Below are 18,898 nucleotides of genomic sequence, written 5' to 3'. Positions count from 1 at the left end.
GAATTCATTTCGATTCTATAATGGAAGCATTATACCCGATTAACTTTCTGTTTTTTCCATAATTTAGTTTTGATGATTTTTTGGGGTTTAATTTTCTTTCATCATGTTTTCTTTTAACATAGGAGCCCTATATATTTACATTAGGGGACATGAACTTGCTGTCACTCATTTGGATCAATGGAATGAGAGAGATAAAATTATGGAGGAAGTCAGTCTCGCCATTCATTTTTAAAACACCCATTCCAGCAAAAATTAGCATAGAAAAATATTACTTCCATATATTTTATATTTTTAATTGAAATACATTTTAAATTATAAAGTGAAATTGGTAATTTTTTTAAAAATAAATTGTACCATTTGTAACACAGATTATGCTTTTATTTCCTACATAAAAAGTTTCAGAACCCGACCCTTTTTTTCCATAACAGCATTACCCTGCTGAAAGCGGAATTGCTGTGCATAGATGTTGGTCGGAACGTAACCCCAGTTCTCGGCGGGGGTCACCTGTATTTATATATGCTACGTGTGCACCATCTTGCTGTAAATATTAAATATATCTTATTTATTTGGAACTAGTTTCTCACACACACACACACACACACACACACACACACACACACACACACACACACACACACACACACACACACACACACACAGTTGATTGGAAAGTTAACACTTGTTTTTAAAATTGTTTTTAGGTGAACAAAAATGTTCTGTGTATATTCTGGCACAACTAGATAAGCCAGAGGAGTTTATAACTTATCGTTTTGTCAAGAACACACTGCCAGGCAACAGTATCATGTAGACATGTATAATATCTTATGTAGAATGGCACACAAACATTAGTTTAACTTTCATCATGCTGTACACTGCGATGAATCGAGAACTCTGTAAAAGGCTGAAAGCGTGTGTAGTGTTATGTTTATGCAGTGTGTTCTTTAGTTGTTTCTGGCTACCACGGGAAGTAGCCACAACTACGCATGTACTGTGGCTGTCCTCATAAACCTCTGATTTACAGCTCTTGCTGTCCTAACATCAGAGCAAATAAAAAAGAACACGAACCCTTATTGCAACTTCAATAGTATCAGCAAAAACTCTTGTATTCTCTCTTTAAGTGAATTCTATCTTTACAAAATATAAGTTAGCAAATTTGGAATGCATTCTATACTAAGCACCAAACTGTTTTATGCTGCATTTTTGCAGGTCCATAAGGTGGTGCTTAACATGTTCATTGCATCATGATGCAAATATGTGCATGGGGTTTTTAATTTAATTGGAGGGAAAACTACCCAACTTTAAGTATTTTTCTTCCGATTTGATAGAAAGAAAACAGGATGTTTTAGGAGAAATGTATAGGAACAAGTTCTACAGCCCAAATTTTGTAAAAAATTGCATATAAACTTAGTTTCGAAAATGTCTCGTTTGGCTGCTAGGGCCTCTCAGCATTTTATAAAAATCAAATAAAATTGTAAGGATAATCAATGACACTAAAACTCACTGTTTACAAGAAATTAATTTCTTTATTTAAGGTTAAGTTAACATTATAAAGTTTTATGTTAATTGCTAAAAATGTTCACCAGTAACCTTAATGCACGTTTCGGCACAACGCGGTAGAGATGCAGTTGCATTCTCCAGCATCTGTGGGTTGCTTTGAATTTGGCTTGCAGCATATGCGATTCATTGCAAAAGTGCATCTGGATTGTCAGATTTTCATGCATACAATAGTGCCTTTGTGTTCCCTCAAACAAAATAATCCAGTGGATTTAAATCCGGAGATTGTCTGCCAGGATTGCCTGCTTCAGTGGCCCATCCAGTGAATGGGATACACATTAGCATTAGTAGAGGCATATGATGCAAGAAAGCAAGCTTATGCAGCATCAGCCAAAAAAAAAAACCCACTTCCACTTCACCCCTCCGTTCGTTCGAAATACCTGTCCAGCTGTGCCTTAAATTTATTTAGGCTATCAACTTCCACGACAAGGGATGGAAGTCTGTTCCACCAACCAACCACCCACTGGCTAAAGGCAAATTTCCGCACGTCTATCCTACATCTGTCTTTTTTCAATTTGAATTTATGCCCTCTCAGGTGATTATTCTGAGCAAGAGGAAGAATCCCATCAGCATTGATCATGCTCAAACCATTCAAGGCTTTATACACCTCTGTCAGATCACCTTGCTGGTGCCTAGTCTCCAGACACTGTAATTTGCAAAACTTAAGCCTTTCTTTGTAAGAGCACCCCTTTGTTCCATTCACTAATCTTGTTGCCCTTCTCTGTACTCGTTCCAGCAGCTCTACATCCTTCTTGAAATGAGGCCTCCGGATCTGTATACAGTACTCAAGGTGTGGACTGACCATTGCCTTATACAAGGGAATAATCACCACCTTATCCTTGCTAGAACAATTCCTGTATATCACTGACAAGACACCATGAGCTACTCTTGCAGCCCGTCTGCACTGCTCAGAGAACTTCATATCTGCCTGCACAATTACCCCCAGCTCTTTTTCATTCTCTACCACTGTCAGCGTAGTACCACAGAGTTGATACGTTGCTCTGGGGTTGCTGTTTCCCATATGTAGTACTTTACATTTGTCAATGTTAAACTTCATTTGCCACCTCTCAGCCAATCTGCCCAACCTTTCCAGATCCTGTTGCAGCAGCATAGTGTCAGTAGTGTCCTTGACAACCCTGCCAACCTATGTATAGTCTTCAAACTCGGACATTAAGCTTGATATACCATCATCAATATCATTTATAAATACAGAAAACAATAATGGATCCAACACTGAACCCTGAGGGACTCCACTAATAACATTAGTCCACGATGAGCAGTGTCCATCGATTACCACTCTGTCTTCTCTCCCTCAACCATCCCTTTATCCATAGCAGCAATTTGCCTCCAATGCCACACTGCTCCAATTTGTGCAGCAATCTTCCATGTGCAACAGTATCAAAAGCCTTTCTAAGATCCAAATATATGATATCAAAGTTATTCCCTGCATCCAGTTCCTTTGTGACCACATCATAGTATCCAGTCAAATTGGTCAGGCAAGGCTTCCCCTTAACAAAACCGTGCTCTGTCCGAGCTATAACTGAAGTCTTGTCTAGATGATCCTGCAGTGCTTCTTTAACCAGTGCCTCCATTAATTTTCCTGGAACAGAAGTTAAGGGGATTGAGTGAGTAGAGAAGAACTAAAACCTGTGCCAAGAATCAACAGTCATGATTGAGATAGTCCAGTGGTTTTCAACCGGGGTGCCACGTAATTTGGGTTTAAGTTACTAAACTTATTATTTTTTTAAAAATTTATGTTTTTTTTCATTATAAAAAGATGTACAGTATCTTTTTAATTTTGTGGTGATCTATAATTGATGTTTACTTAGTACTTCTATATAAAGAAAATTATTATAAAGTATATATAATTTGTATTATGAAATGTAATTGTTATAATTATATTATTGTAATAACTATCATATATATATATATATATATATATATATATATATATATATATATATGCAGAGAGAGAATCGGATCTAACAGGCAGAAAATTGAGTAGGGGTGCCGCAAAATAAAATAAATTACTTAAGGGTGCCGTTATTAAAAGAAGGTTAAAAACCACTGAGCTAGTCTATTACACAATCTTGGCTCGTGTTGGTAATAGAATGTTTAAAAGGAGCGGCAACTGACTTTCCAGATAATTTGTCTATATATCCCCCAGTGAGACAATCATTGAAGACATGAAGAGCGATGAGGGTGGTTCAATAAAGAATCACCCTGACCTACCTGCAGAGGTGCTAATCTGTTGATTCTTGGCACAGGTTTTAGTTCTTCTCTACATAGCCACCATTCAGATTTACACATTTTTCCCATCGATGGATGAGGCTATGGATACCGTTTTTTTAGAAGTGGCGAGGTCGGTCTTTGAACCATGACTCTGTTGCAGAAATGAGTGTCTCATTGTTGGGGAAGTGGGTCCCCCGAAGAAATGATTTGAGGGAAGGAAACAAGAAGTCTGATGGTGCAAGTTCAGGTGAGGAATGCGCAACAACATAAGTGGCTGCTTGTGTTGTTGCAATTTCAGAAGTGTGAACTGGGGCATTATCTTGAAGCATTCTCACACCTTTGGACAGCATGCCATGCTTTGATTTTCTCCCGTAATTTTGTGAGTAAGTTGGCATAATAGGCACCTGTAATTGTTCTATCTTTCTGCAGGTAATCAGTCATTATTATGCCTGTTTTTTATCCCAAAACACTGTCAGCAAGACCTTTCCTGCTCACACTTGTACCCTTGCCTTCTTGGGGGTTGGGGAACCATGATGTTGCCGTTCCATGGACTGCTTTTTACTTTCGGAGTTGAAATGGTGTATCCAACTTTCATCCTGAGTGATTAGACAAGAGAAAAGTCTTCCTAATTTTTTTTGACACAGGGCTAACAACTCTTGTGATTTCTGTTGTCGATCAGCCTTCTGGAAACCAGTCAATAATCGGGGAATCCATCTTGCACTCAATTTCCGTAAATGGAGTTGATTATAAGGGACTGTTTCAACAGAGCCCACACTAGTTTTCACCTCCTGGGACAATTCACACACGGATATCCGGCGATCTTCCATGAATGGGGACGACCTGGAATGGGCTCAGATTCTACCGATATCCAAACACACCTAAACTGTCTATGTCAGTGTTTCACAATGCCATAGGTTGGGGCTTCATCCTTATATACAGCAGTCATCTCCTCGTGGATTTCTTTAGGAAATTTCCCCTTCAAGAACAGATACCGGATTACAGCTCTGGCTTCAACTTTGTCCATGATGCTACTTCGTCACAGTTCAGCTCTGTAAGAGAAAAACAAATTAAGACACAGGGCTGAAATTTTACACCTTTTAGTACAGAGATATGTATGATGCTATACACAAAATATCATGGCTCTGCGATATGTGGGAAGTAGGTGAGGGCTATTCTTTATTGAACCACCCTTGTTTAAGCAAGTTCCCAATGATGCTACTCCAGACATTTAATGAAAAATAATGTTGGAAGTTAGTTTTAATTGCTTCACGAGGCTTCACTTATCTTTGGCCCATGTGTGTTCCTTGTATTATTCACCCCATCACGTGTGAACATTTTGGCAAATTTGTCAGTGTAATTTTCAGCTGCTTCACGATCGGCAGAACCTTTTTTCACCACACATTTTCAGATATTTTATACCATGAGGCTTCCTAAATTTCTGCAGCCAACCATCTGAATGTTCACACCCACCTTTAATATTCATTTCTTCATAGTATATTCTAGATTATTTCATGACCAACAAAACAGTAAGTGGCTTATGTTCACTTCATTGTCGAATCCACTCTTTCTGCATGCGGTGAAGATCTTTATTTTTTGCCCTTTGTGGTCATCACTGTCAGTGTAAAACTTCAACTTGCCTTTCTCTTTCTTTAAATCATACAGTGGTAGTTCCCACACCATATTCTTCAGAAAGATGCTACACAGACACACCACGATCAACCTGCAATAACTCCACTTCTATACTATCAATAATGAGAAATGTTTTCTCCTCTTCTTCTCACTGTTACCCTTAAGGACAATTGCAGCTTTGGCATTTTAACAGTGAAACACAAAATTACAAAAAATACAGAGCAGCAGATACATGTGTGACTGGTCGCAGCGCTGAGACAACTGACCATGCTATGCAACATCAACTTGTGTAATGTATTATGCATTCGATAGTGTGGCAGTATAAGTACATAGTGAAGAAACAAACATTTTTGGATTTTATTCATTTGTAATCATTGATAAGATACTGTTAACATATATATTTATTAATTAATGTATATTAAAGTTATTCAAGAATTTAAAATCCTTAAATAACTCTAATGTAAAAATATTATTTACTGTTATCTAACATTGAAAATGTAAAAGTTTTATAATTAATAGAATTGTTTTTACACCAAAATTTTCCATTTTAGAAGGTGGCAAATGTACAGTTAGAGTTATTTAAGGATTTTAAATTCTCTAAACTTAGTATTTATTTCACCACTTAATTGTCATAATGTTTCAATTTATATTCATTTATATGGGTACCTAATATGCTAAAATAAAGAGATGGTTGAGTGGCAGTAAACAGAGTGGTCATTAATTATATACATTGTTGCATTTTATGCAACAATGTATATAATTATGTAAAATTGTCTGGATATTCTATTACAGATGGTCCATAGTAATACCAAAGAGGTATTACTATGGACCATCTGTAATAGAATATAAGTATCTTGTGAATGCAATACCTCTCATCTCCTTGGGTCATGCACATGAGTGATGCTCCACAAAAAACTTTCGGTTTTCGGTGCTTTTAGGATAAGGAATCATGAATCTGTATTAGTATTAATAGTGACAAATGATGGAAGGAAGCAAGCTTGTACAGCCTCAGCCAAAAAAAATCTCATTTCACTTATCTATCCTCTAGGGACGAGATACAGCCAACGGGGATGTTTATACTTGTTTTCAATGCATGGTGTTAAAAGGTAAATTACAATTTCTACATTCTGTTATTCTTATACTAAGGGCTTGAAAAACAGGGCTGTGATGTGCTCGAAGGAATTAAAATGTGGAACCCATCAAGAACAACACAACGACGTCCTCAGTAGCAGAAAGTGCTGGTCCCACAGAAATAGATATAAAAATTATACTTGATATGCTGATGCCAGTATCATTAATAAATACTGAAAACAGTAAGGGGCTCAAAACCAAACCCTTTGATATACTCCATCTATAACATTAGTCTACAAAGAGCAGTGACCATTAATGACCATTCTGTTTACTGCCACTCAACCATCTCTTTATTTTAGCATATTAGAGGTACCCATATAAATGAGTAAGCTGCAACAGCACACCTGTATAAGTGAGTAGTGTACCAGAATATCTTCCACTTTGCAGGACCATGCAAACAGGCATGGTCCAGCAGCCTGGAAAACAAGATGCAGGGGATTTTAGAGACTGCTGGGAGTCATTTGCAGTACAAGTAAACACATGGGCTGTGCTAGGGTAGCTAAGAATAGGAACAGGTACATGTATACTTGTGTGTACACCAATGCTAGTTGGTAAATAAATTTGATGAATTTGAGGTGCTGGTCAAAACATCAAAGACAGATATTGTTGGGATATCAGAGATGTCTTGTCACACATATATAAGGAATGCAGAAATGGAATTTGGGGAGTACGTGTACAGGAAGAATAGACAGGGTAGGAGGGATTATGCTATTAGTTGAGAAACACAAAATCCAAGAAGGAAGTACAGCCAGTCGACGTGGCTGAATAATGCAGTGTCGAGTCAGTTTGGTGTGACATAAGCGCTGGGAAATCAAAATTGAGTTATATTCGTAACGACTCTTGAGTATAATAAACAGCTGTACAGAGAAATACAGAATGGGCCAGAAAATCAAAGAGTCTTGTAATGGGGGATTTTAATTTCCCAGATATTGACTGGAATTTGTGGGTTGGTCACTCACAAACTAGCAAGGCTTTTGTGGATTTATTGGATAATTGTTTTCTACAGCAGCATGTTTGGTAGGCAACTATAAGGCAACTATAGGGAGTAATACTCTTCATCTGATTATCAGTACTGATTCTTCATGCATTAAGAATCTGCAGATAAAGGAACCACTAGGTGGTAGTGATCACAGTATGCTGAAGTGGGATTTACTCCAAAGAGGTAACAACCATCAGGGGTAAAGGGAAGGCTTTTGCTTTCGTAAAGGCAACTACGGAGGTCTGAGACAGTATTTAAATTCTATTTGGTGGAACCAACTGATGATGTTACCAACAGCAAATTCAAATTGGAAGCATTCAAAGAATTGCCTGTGGCAACCCAAAGGTCACAGGTTCGAATCCTGCCCTGAGCTTGAATCAGAGTAAAATGCAAAAACTTTGGGAGGTGCATTATGGCCACCGAAGCTGATGCGCTAACAAAAAAAAAAAAAAAAATTCAAAGAATTAATCTTGGAAGCCACTATGCTTTTCATACCAACTAAGAAATATTGTTCAAGATTTAATTTAGGCCTGAATGGATGTCAGATGAACTGATGAGACATGTGGCAGAGAAGAAAATTGTATGGGATACATAAATTAATGGGTGATACAGAAGCCTATGATAGATATAAGCTGGTCTGTAACCAAGTCACAAAGGAGATTAGGCAAGCAAAGGTAGATTACGAGAAATCTTTGGCAAAGGATGCAAAAAAAAAAAAACAACAACAGAGTTCTTTACCACTGTAAAATCTGGAAGGAAAGGGATGAATCAGATTGGTCCACTGGATATTGATGGTTCAACTGTTGATGATCCTGCTCAGGTGGCTAACAAACTAAATGAGTATTTTGCATTGACATTCACACATGAGGAGTTATTCAGGGAGGGGTATGCCAGAGGTGAGTTAAACTCTGGCAGTGAGCTAGATGAGTTTATAATAACTGAGAGGAAAGTGGAGGAGAAATTGTTGAAGATAAACATAAAAAAGGGACCTGAGATGGATAGGATCAATCCAGTTATATTAAAACAGGCAGCAAAGGAAGTAAGCAAACCCTTACCCATAATTATGAGAGCTTCCTGGGATTCAAGAACTTCCTTGCACATCTCCAGTCAGGTATCCATGGGCTGGAGATGTGCAAATGTGACCCCATTTCACAAAGGAGGAACAAAGGGTGACACAAGTAATTATGGATCTGTTAGTTTAACTTGCTCAAGTACTGCAGGATCATCTAGACAAGGCTTTAGTTATAGCTCGGACACAGCATGGGTTTGTTAAGGGGAAGTCTTGTCTGACCAATTTGATTGGATACTATGGATGTGGTCACAAAGGAACTGGATGCAAAGAATAAATTTGATATCATATATTTGGATCTTATCAAAGCTTTTGACACTGCTGCACATGGAAGACTGCTGCACAAATTGGAGCAGTGTGGCATTGGAGGTAAATTGCTGCTGTGGATAAAGGGATGGTTGAGTGGAAGAAGACAAGGTGGTAATCAATGGACACTGCTCTTCATGGACTAATGTTATTAGTGGAGTACTTCTGGGTTCAGTGTTGGGTCCATTGTTGTTTTCTGTATTTATTAATATTGATGATGCTATATCAGACTTAATGTCCAAGTTTGCAGACAATACAAAGGCTGGCAGGGTTGTTAATGACACTAATGATAATATGCTGCTGCAACAGGATCTAGAAAAGTTGAGCAGATGGGCTGAGAGCTGGCAACTGAAGTTTAACATTCACAAATGTAAAGCACTGCCATATGGGAAGCAGTAACTCCAGAGTAGCATATCAGCTGTGTGGTATTACACTGACAGTGGCAGAGGATGGAAGGACCTGAGGATAATTGTGCGGGCAGATATGAAATTTTCTGAGGAGTGCAAACAGGCTGCAAGAGTAGTTCATGGGATCTTCTCAATAATATATAAGAATTTTTCTAGCATGGATAAGGAGGTGATTATTCCCTTGTATTAGGCAATGGTCAGACCACACCTTGAGTACTGTATAGAGGTCTGGAGGTCTCTTTTTAGGAAAGATGTAGAGCTGCAGGAGTGAGTGCAAAGAAGGGCAACAATTTTAGTGAATGCAATTTTAGTGAATTAAAGAAAGTTTAAGTTTTGCAAATTAGTGTCTGGAGACTAGGCACCTGCAAGGTGATCTGATTGATGTGTATAAAGCCTTGAATGGTTTGAGCATGTTCGATGATGATGGGATTTTTCCTCTTGCTCAAAATAATTGTGTGAGAGGGCATAAATTCAAATTGACAAAAGACAGTTGTATGATAGATGTGCGGAAGTTTGCTTTTAGCCAGTGTGTGGTTGATTGCTGGAACAAACTTTCATCTGTCATTGTAGAAGTTGATAGCTTAAATAGATTCAAGGTGGAACTAGACAAACATTTGGAGTGAATAAATGGGTGAAATTAGAAGATAGTTTTTTTTTTTTTTTTTTTGGTTGATGCTATATAAGCTTGCTTTCCTTGCATCATGTGCCTATGCTATCATTTGACCATGAAAAGTTTATGTACCACCAACTTTGTTACTATGAGATGAATGCAAATTGTGTTCTCTTCTGTTGCGATGTTCTTATCATTGATTTATGTATTATGTTACATGGCATGGTTTGTGACAGAAGCCTGTGTCTTGATCTTTTCTGTTAGTAGTATTTTTGAAGAGAAGCCAAGGAATTGCTGTTGTTTTTATATATTGGTGCCCATGTTCTGCCTGATTATTGTCCATCTTTAATTTGAGCTCTGTGCAGTAGCTGTTTTCCATGTATAAATTTATGCAGTTTAATTATTACACCAGAATTAATGACTTTATTTAACATATGCAGAATAAGAAATGTTTTCTGAAATTTATTTTTATATATCTAATTTGTAGTGGGTATTCCTACCATTAAGTGGTGTGGCTCAGAGGGTGACTATAATGTAATGGTGATGGAACTTTTGGGACCAAGTTTAGAAGATCTTTTTAATTTTTGCAATCGGAAGTTTAGTCTGAAAACAGTTCTCCTTTTAGCTGATCAGTTAGTAAGTACATATTTTCATATTTACTTTATTAGATAATTTCTTATATTTATATATATATATGAAGTAATGTAGAAGAATGTAAGTACCCCTAATACTTTTATGCTAAATTCTCGCAGTATAACCTTAGCTGTTTTTGCGCCAATAAACACACGCTAAATTCTCCAATTTTATCTATTTGGTATTATAATTCACTAAAAAATTGTTGTATGTATGTATGTGTGTGCGTGCTAAATTAAAATAGGATATTTGCCAGTAGCATGGCAAACAGAACTTAACCAAATAACATAACAGTAACATAAAAATATATGGGGGGGGGGATAAAGAAGAAGAGGATAGTGTTGAAGCAACGTTCCTAAAATAATTTAGAAAATTAAGCCAATTGAAAGAAATTTAGCGGCGCCCCCTCAATGGTATCCCTTTCTGAATTATGTGAAATCTCACATAATTCGGAAGCAACATTACATGACCAAATAAATTTAAAATACTAATTAATAAAATAGATTGACCATTATGCCCCATCTCAACAGAGGGCCACGAGGCCAATAATAGTCAGGAAATCACTGCATTTTGAATGCTAAACAAATCCATGCAACGACAGAATGATACTAAAGATTGCTGCTGCAATAGATTTGCATAGCGGTGGTCCTTATGTAGTGAAAAATAATAAAACAGAAAGCCTAGTACTTGCATGGCCAAACCACACCACTGACAAAACAATAGTTGAACTGAAAATATAGTCAAATTAGGCTATAGATGCCGGTACGAACACGGCATTAGCACATCATCATGCTACCCCCATGTGATCAAATTAATCCGAAAATTAAATAAAGAGATAGAAATTAATAAAATATATATTAAAAATAAATAAGAAAAAATAGTAGGAAAGCTATTAGGAAAGCTATTTATAGGAAAAATATATATTAAAAATAAATAAGAAAAAATAGTAGGAAAGCTATTTTTAATATATATTTTATTAATTTCTATCTCTTCATTTAATTTTTGGATTAATTTGATTTTATATATATATATATATATATATATATATATATATATAAATGCATGCTTGACCTTATAAGAGATATCTGGAAATTTAAATCAAAATTAAAATCCAACATCAATTTTACTAGCCAAGATAATAATACTACCATCATATTTAAATATAATAATTGCCTGGACAATTTCAACATTAATAGTTGCATTAATAAATCTACTGACCTACTTCAAACTCGCTGCCAAAACTTGAACATTATATCCAGATTCAGATATCCTAAACCTTTTGGACTTATTGTGTAATTACAAACAACTAGCAACTAACATGAATAAATTTAATCTTGAATCAGTTTCCAATAGATGTATTTGCAACCAGGCCAATTACCAACCTTTCATTGATGCACACTATGGTCATATCGTAACAGGTAATTTAGATAGTCATAGGACATGATGCTCAGAAGCATCATGTCCTATGGCTTCAAATATAGACTGTACTTTAATATCAGCTTTAAACTTTTCAAAAAGCAGTTGTACTATGATTTGTTTAACTTCTGTTTTAAGCTTTCTTACCATCATAACATCCACATTGAAGCATTCCATCTATGGATTAATTCAGTACTAGCTATGATACAACAACATTATAAGTCATCATTTCCCCTAATACAAACATCCTGCAGGATTAAAGTTCTTGCTGGCAGGAACTTAAATCCTGCCAGATTTAACAACTGGCAGACCTACACAAACATTTTATCATCATCCCTTTTGATAAATCCTCTTGCAACTATGCCATAATCTGTAAAGCCTTTTATTTCCATACATTAAATGCAGAACTAAATTCCAGTGCCACTTACAAGGCCATTACTAACAACAGCAGTATTATTACCAAGAAGTTAATTGCTTTCAGTAAGAAACAAAATCAACTTTAATAATTACAAATTTTTTGTAATTATTAAAAAAGTTTACCACATACCTAAGTTCCCCAAAAACCCCACAAGGTTCAGGTTCATCACTTCCTGCAATTATAGTTTTGCCCATAAACCTGGGCAAAACTTTAGGAAGGTTACTTAAACCTATCATGGACATCATTCCTGATAGTAGAATAATTAACAATAATATACCAGTTATTAATGCCATAAATACTGGCAACATCTCTCATGTTCAAACTTTTGACTTTAACAGTATTTACCAACATAGACCTAACTAACTTAAAACTAGTCTTGAATAAAATTTACAGCAACTGCAAACATGCTATTGGTTGTAATTCAGTTTATTGGAACAATCTCATTACTCTGTTGTTTCTAATAACTACATTTTTGATGATAAATCTGTACACCTACAAACCAAAGATGCCCCTACGGATAGCTCCACTACCTGTGTCTTAATAATTTTAATAATTACAACCTATATCTATACTGGTCTGAGACCTCTTTACCTTCAGACATAATGCTTTATAGATATATTGATGACTTATTAGTATTCAACTACCCTACATGTACAGGGTAGTTGAACCCATATACAGGACTTTGCTGGTGTTAACCCTTCAGAACTTACTCTGGAGAAAACAAACAAGAATGACTATTCAGCCAGTTATTTAGACCTGGATGTCAACATCAACAGCCCTCATATCATAATCAACATATATAATAAAGAGAAGCTTTTAACTTTAATGTAATTAGTTTTACCCATTGGCACTCTAATATATCTAAAAAAGTGAATTCAAATATAATATTCTCCAATGTATCAGAATTGCCACAATATGCAATAACAACAGTTACTTTTCAGACAATATTAAACTACTCCATGGCAAATTACTAGGCAATTTCCCTGCAGTTTTCCACCATCGTTTCAAAAAAAGCACTGAATATTTTGAAATTTAAAAAAACTTATAGACATTGATATAAATAACATAATTGTAGATTGATTCCATATTGGTTTCAGGCTTGTACATCATGTATAGTCATATACCCCCTAGCCTCTGTTGTGTCTCACGGTGTAGAAAGCTTGTTCCCATGGATTGGCTTGTTATTGGGGCATTTTGTTTTTTATGCCCTACTTACTATTTTGTTGTCTTTATGATTATTTTTATTTTCTTTTTATATTTCTTCACTGACATTGTTCAGTCCATTATTTGCAATAACAATACCAATACTGACTTAAACACATGAGGCATATGTCCAGTCCTCCGTCCAGGGGCCGACTTTGGTACAGGTTTCACAACCCCAGACAACCCAAGCACAACTATATTCCCCTTATTCCACTTGCTTTCTGTTATCCTTTAACACTACAATTTATTTCTCGCGCACGATTAGGCTGGCCTAAAGCAATACCGAGATGCTATCCTGCTATCGCTTCTTTTTTCGTCTTAAGCAAAGTTGAGTGTCTTTTCAGCACTACTTTGATATTCATTTATTCTCCCTTTGCTGACACATCTGCCTCATTTGAATTATATTCTTTTTATTCCTTCCTTTTTTGGTCTCTGTCAGGTCGGCTATAATGTATATATTTCGTACATATACATCATAACAGAAACAGGGATCTTGCCTGTTGCTGTGGCTCCTACGATTTTGGCTCCTAACCCTTGGAAGACGTAGTTAAAGTCCTAGGACCTGCAGTGTTAGGTACCATTTTTATTATTTTTATGTTATTTTTAAGTTAATCTTAATTTCATTTAATTTCAGGTAATAAGCTTTTATCTTGCAAGCATTCTCAATTTATTCCTTTGTAATTACAATTGACAGGTCAGCAACCTTACTCAATACATTGATCAAATACATTTGTCTATATATATATATTGAGAAAAAGAGAGATCCCTTTACAGTCTCGCTGTCATAGTAAAACTACATTAAGATTGGAATTTTTAAAAGTTCTGCTTATTTTCATTAATGACTTGACCGTCAGATGTTGCTAGGCTACATTGCTAAATTAGAATTAGAGATAACAGCATTATTCTCTGTAATATGTGACCATTTCATTTCATCATACTTAGGTGGTGCAAAGCTATTTAACAGTGTCATTCAGTGAGATGCCAAAGAAATAAGTAAAATTTCCTTCCAAAGACATATATGAAGATTTCAATGTTTTATAAACTCAGGAAAGGGTAAAATGTTTGCTTTGTGTACTGTATGTAGATGTGATTTTTCAATTTCAAGTGGCAGGAAATGTGATGTAATCAAATATTTGCAAACAAATAAGCATAAAGACATTGTGCATAGAAAGAAATTCAAAAATAGATGTAGCATTTCACAAGTGACAGTGTTGTCATACGTGCTGAATGTTTATTCTCATTGTCTATTATAAAACATAATTAATTGTGCTAATCATGCAAGTGTGTTGTTCAGAAATGTTCCCCAATACTGAAATAGCAAGAAGAAGAACAAAAAAGAGCAGATAAGTGAAATTACATAGACTGATGCTTGAAAAAAAATCCCATTTTGAATTGCTACAGATGACACTAATCAAAATGGTTCCAAGCTATATTCATTTTTAAAAAAAAATATCCAAATCGTGCACATTTCTAAACCAGAGAAATCTTACGGTCAGCTATGTATCAATATCATATTGTAGAGGCATCAGATGTTGCCTCCACACTACAAGTTTCCATGGTATCACATGGCTTAAAATAAAAGAAACAAACTCCAGTGTAGACGTATATTACTATTTATTTAAAGCTGTTAATATTGAGTGTATGCTAATTTGGTTTGGTTTTACATTTATGTGTATATATGGTGCTACTACCCAAACTGCAGTTTCTGTCCTGCTTGGTGTTCCATCTGTGGATAGGTAAGCACTATGAAGATTTGAACAACCCAGTAATGAGATATACCCAAAATATATGGATATACCCCACCAGGAAGTCCCAAAATAGGATCAGAATTGCAGTCTGGGTAGTCTAGGTAAATAGTAATGTATTTCCTCCATTGGAGTAGTAGTTTTTATTTAATGTATTTTGTTTTCTATAATTTTAACTATTTGAGATTATGTATATAATAAGCTGAACCTAAGGTGAGCATAGAATTTTTAACCAGGAAAACAAAATTAGATATACTGATATGCAAGGATGCAGATTTATAAATACCTGTGAAAGTCACTCAGTTGGGACCACTTATATTACAAAATTACTAGGGGAAGAACTGCTGTGGTTATTTTGCGTGATATTTTACTTTAAAAAAAACAACAACAAAAAACAATACATTGTGTTAATAAATAAATAAATAAAAATGTATGTTGTGAATTTTAAATGCAAAGTCTGATTTTTAAAAATCACTTTTTTTTTTTTTTTTTTCTCATAAAAATTACAAAATCTCTAGCTTTCTGAAAGTCAGAGGTTGATAACCATCGGAAAAAATGTATAAATAGTCAGGTTCATTATTTTGATATGTATCTACCAATATATTTTGTTTAAATAAAAATTTATTCTTGGAACTTTGTATAATGAAGTAAGAACTTTTATGAAACAGGAGTCACTGGATATTTCCTGACAAGAAATGTTATTGTTGGTGTGCAGAGTGTTTTTCTTAATTATTGTTACATGCTTAACGATTACTTGTTTTGTTATTACTGTGATGAGTTTTAGTAGTGTTTGAATTTGGATTGTTTGCTTTATTTTTGGAATTAAATTACTTTACTATTGTCTTAACATGTAGCATAAATTATTACTATTTGCAGACTAAACTGACCACTTTGTAATAGTCAGCTTAGTTTTTTTTTAATTTGTTTTTACGAATTTTACATTCTGGATTAGCATCCATAATACTCTGAAGTTGGCAAATTGCATTAAAAACTTTTTGTCACAGCTCCTTAATATTTCTCAACTTCTTCACCAAAACTTTTTCTGAACTTTTTGTACGTGCATTGCATCCTAAGCTGTGCGTATCTGAATTAGATATTATCACTCTTACTCAGGTATGTAATATTTTAATATACAAAATCCACTGAGCAGTTACCACCTTGTATTCTCAGTTAATCTGCAGGGTTAGCAGTGTACATATAACATATACATAACTGTTCCAACTTTCCCAATTTACAGCACTTCTGTATTTTTGACTTGTTCAAAATCCTAAGAGTTCATTTTCACAAAAAAATAGTAAACTGCACCTTTGCCATTAAAATCAGATTTTTAGAATGATTCAGAGAATTTCTGTGTAATTTTTTCCATCTTTAATTAACAAATTGAAATGCCCATAGTCTGTTACATAACATGTGGAACATGAGACAAAACACTTATCACACAAGGTAGGTTTTACTGGTGTTAGATATGTCATAATATTAAAATCTCGTGTTTTTTTTTTGTGTAGTGCAGATAGCAAATATACTTGCACTCCTTCTATTTAAGTGCATCCCATCCCTGTAAAAACAGCCTCTCTTGTTAACAGCCACAGACTATGCCAAGAAAAACTCTACCCTATGAGCCCTGCACAGTGTCTTCAGGATTGACTTGCTTGACAAGGCTCTCATCATGTACTCCTCCTAATCATGTCTGGGCAGATTTGATATTTCAAATTTAATCCTAATGATAAGGATTAAAAAATATTAAAAAAAAATAATAATAAAGCAAAATGTACTATTGTCACAAACTTTATCCAACTAAATTATGCTTTGGAAAAGCCTCGATATCAAGGTTCACTAAATCACAAGACATCATCTGACCAGGTTATGAAGTTCTGACTATTGAACTAAAATATGGAAACGAATTGCCACTCTCTATACAGAACCGTTTTGGCCTTATTATTAGATTCTGATTGGTGAATATATAGGCAAAACAGAAAGACCAAATGAACTAATATTCTTACACATCCTTATAATTACTCTGAGTACACACTGTTTCAATGCACACTATACTAGGTGTGGGTGTGGGTGGGGGGGGGGAAACACAGCTTAAAAAAACAAATTGCATAAGTACCAAAACATAAATTGAATAACTTGAAGCAAAAGAATCAAAAACTTACTTTAAAACAAAAAAAAATAATGACCCAAACATTACATACATTGCAATAATTCTCATTCAGTCACTAATACAACTGAATTCTTTAAAAGGCAGTGACACAACAGATGCACAGTTGTCTCAAACTATGCATCTAAATATACTTTGGACATGCCTAGGGATCAAGACCTGCTAAATCACACCAATTCACCAGTTATGAATTGAACTATTTTCATACCTTCAATCTGATCAGTGATCACAAATATGGATTTCATATTTGTGATCACTGATCAGACAGTTAAGCTTATGGTAAACAACTGCCCTTCTAACTTCTCACTTGCTGCTGGTGGTCTCTAAGATTTAGTTCTTTCTCTCACTCTTTTCCTTTTGTACATTAATGCCAGTCCACTAACTCCAAATCCTAACCTTGCTGATGATAGCACCCTACATTCCACCTTCCAGTTTGAGAAACCTTGCTCTGCACGAACAGCTTCAACTTTGTGAATATCCACCGCCATTTCTTTAAATACTGATCTCCAGGCAATTCTCCAGTAGTGCAAAGAAACTTCAAAAACTCAGCCCTGTTTTATTTCTCGCAAAAAAAGTCTGCTACTCTTATGCTTGTCTTTGATGCCACTGATATTTCTTGATAAGGTCACATATCTCCATTAGGGATTACCCTGACTTCTAATCTGTCTTGGCATGAGCATATCACAAATATTACTTCCCCAGCACCAAAAAAAGTTTTTTCTTTTTCACTCATAGCTGCTCATTCTGTACAAATCTGAAATCTGCCCAACCATGGAATATTGTTCCCACATCTGGGATGGTGTCCCAAAAACCTCGCTCAACTTCTAGCCTCTGTTTAAAAGAGGGTTGACCTTGTGGAGGCCACATCCCAAACAGGTACAAAAGAGCCAAATTTCTGTATTCCTGGAAAAAGTTTTTGATATATATATATATATATATTTTTTTTTTTTTTTTTTTTTAAATCTTTTTGTATTATGCCAATTAACCTTTCCTAATGCTTGGGAGTATAACAGGTGCCAATTCAATTGCCATTAATATTTACCTCTCTCTCTGTTTATAAGATAAACAAAGATAAATATGATTAATGGAAAAGGATCAGAGTGCATTCCAGACTTCTTTTTGTTAAAAAAAAAAAAAAAAAAAAAAAAGACTGGATATGTCTTCACTTTGAAATGCTACATCTATTTTCAAAATTATTTGTGTGCACTTTTAATTTGTTTGCAAATGTCTAATTACATCATGTGCTGCCCAGACATTAAGAAGAGTACACGATGAGAGCCTTATGAGACAAGTCAGTCCTGGAGAGGCTGTTCAAGGCTCATGGGATAGAATTTTTCTTGGCATGATCTATACTTGTTAACAAGAGAGGCTGTTTTTACAAGGATGGGATGCACTTAAATAGAAG

At 35.3% G+C, this 18,898-nt stretch overlaps 1 protein-coding gene across 4 annotated transcripts in view; it reads left to right on the top strand.

Moving 5' to 3' along the window:
* dco (discs overgrown casein kinase 1) overlaps positions 1-18,898 on the top strand; it is a 238,541-nt gene that overhangs the window by 62,500 nt on the left and 157,143 nt on the right. For all 4 annotated transcript variants that reach the window (XM_090387640.1, XM_090387641.1, XM_090387642.1 and 1 more), the window contains exon 3: positions 10,405-10,553. In XM_090387640.1, the coding sequence (XP_090243766.1) occupies positions 10,405-10,553 (149 nt within the window). The remainder of the gene's footprint in view (positions 1-10,404; positions 10,554-18,898) is intronic.

The sequence above is a fragment of the Mastigoproctus giganteus genome, chromosome 13 (genome assembly GCF_048544385.1).
Source record: "Mastigoproctus giganteus isolate SK-2022 chromosome 13, ASM4854438v1, whole genome shotgun sequence".
Lineage (NCBI taxonomy): Eukaryota > Metazoa > Arthropoda > Arachnida > Uropygi > Thelyphonidae > Mastigoproctus > Mastigoproctus giganteus.
The sequence above is the reverse complement of the archived record's forward strand: the minus strand, read 5'-3'. Positions and strand labels throughout refer to the sequence as shown.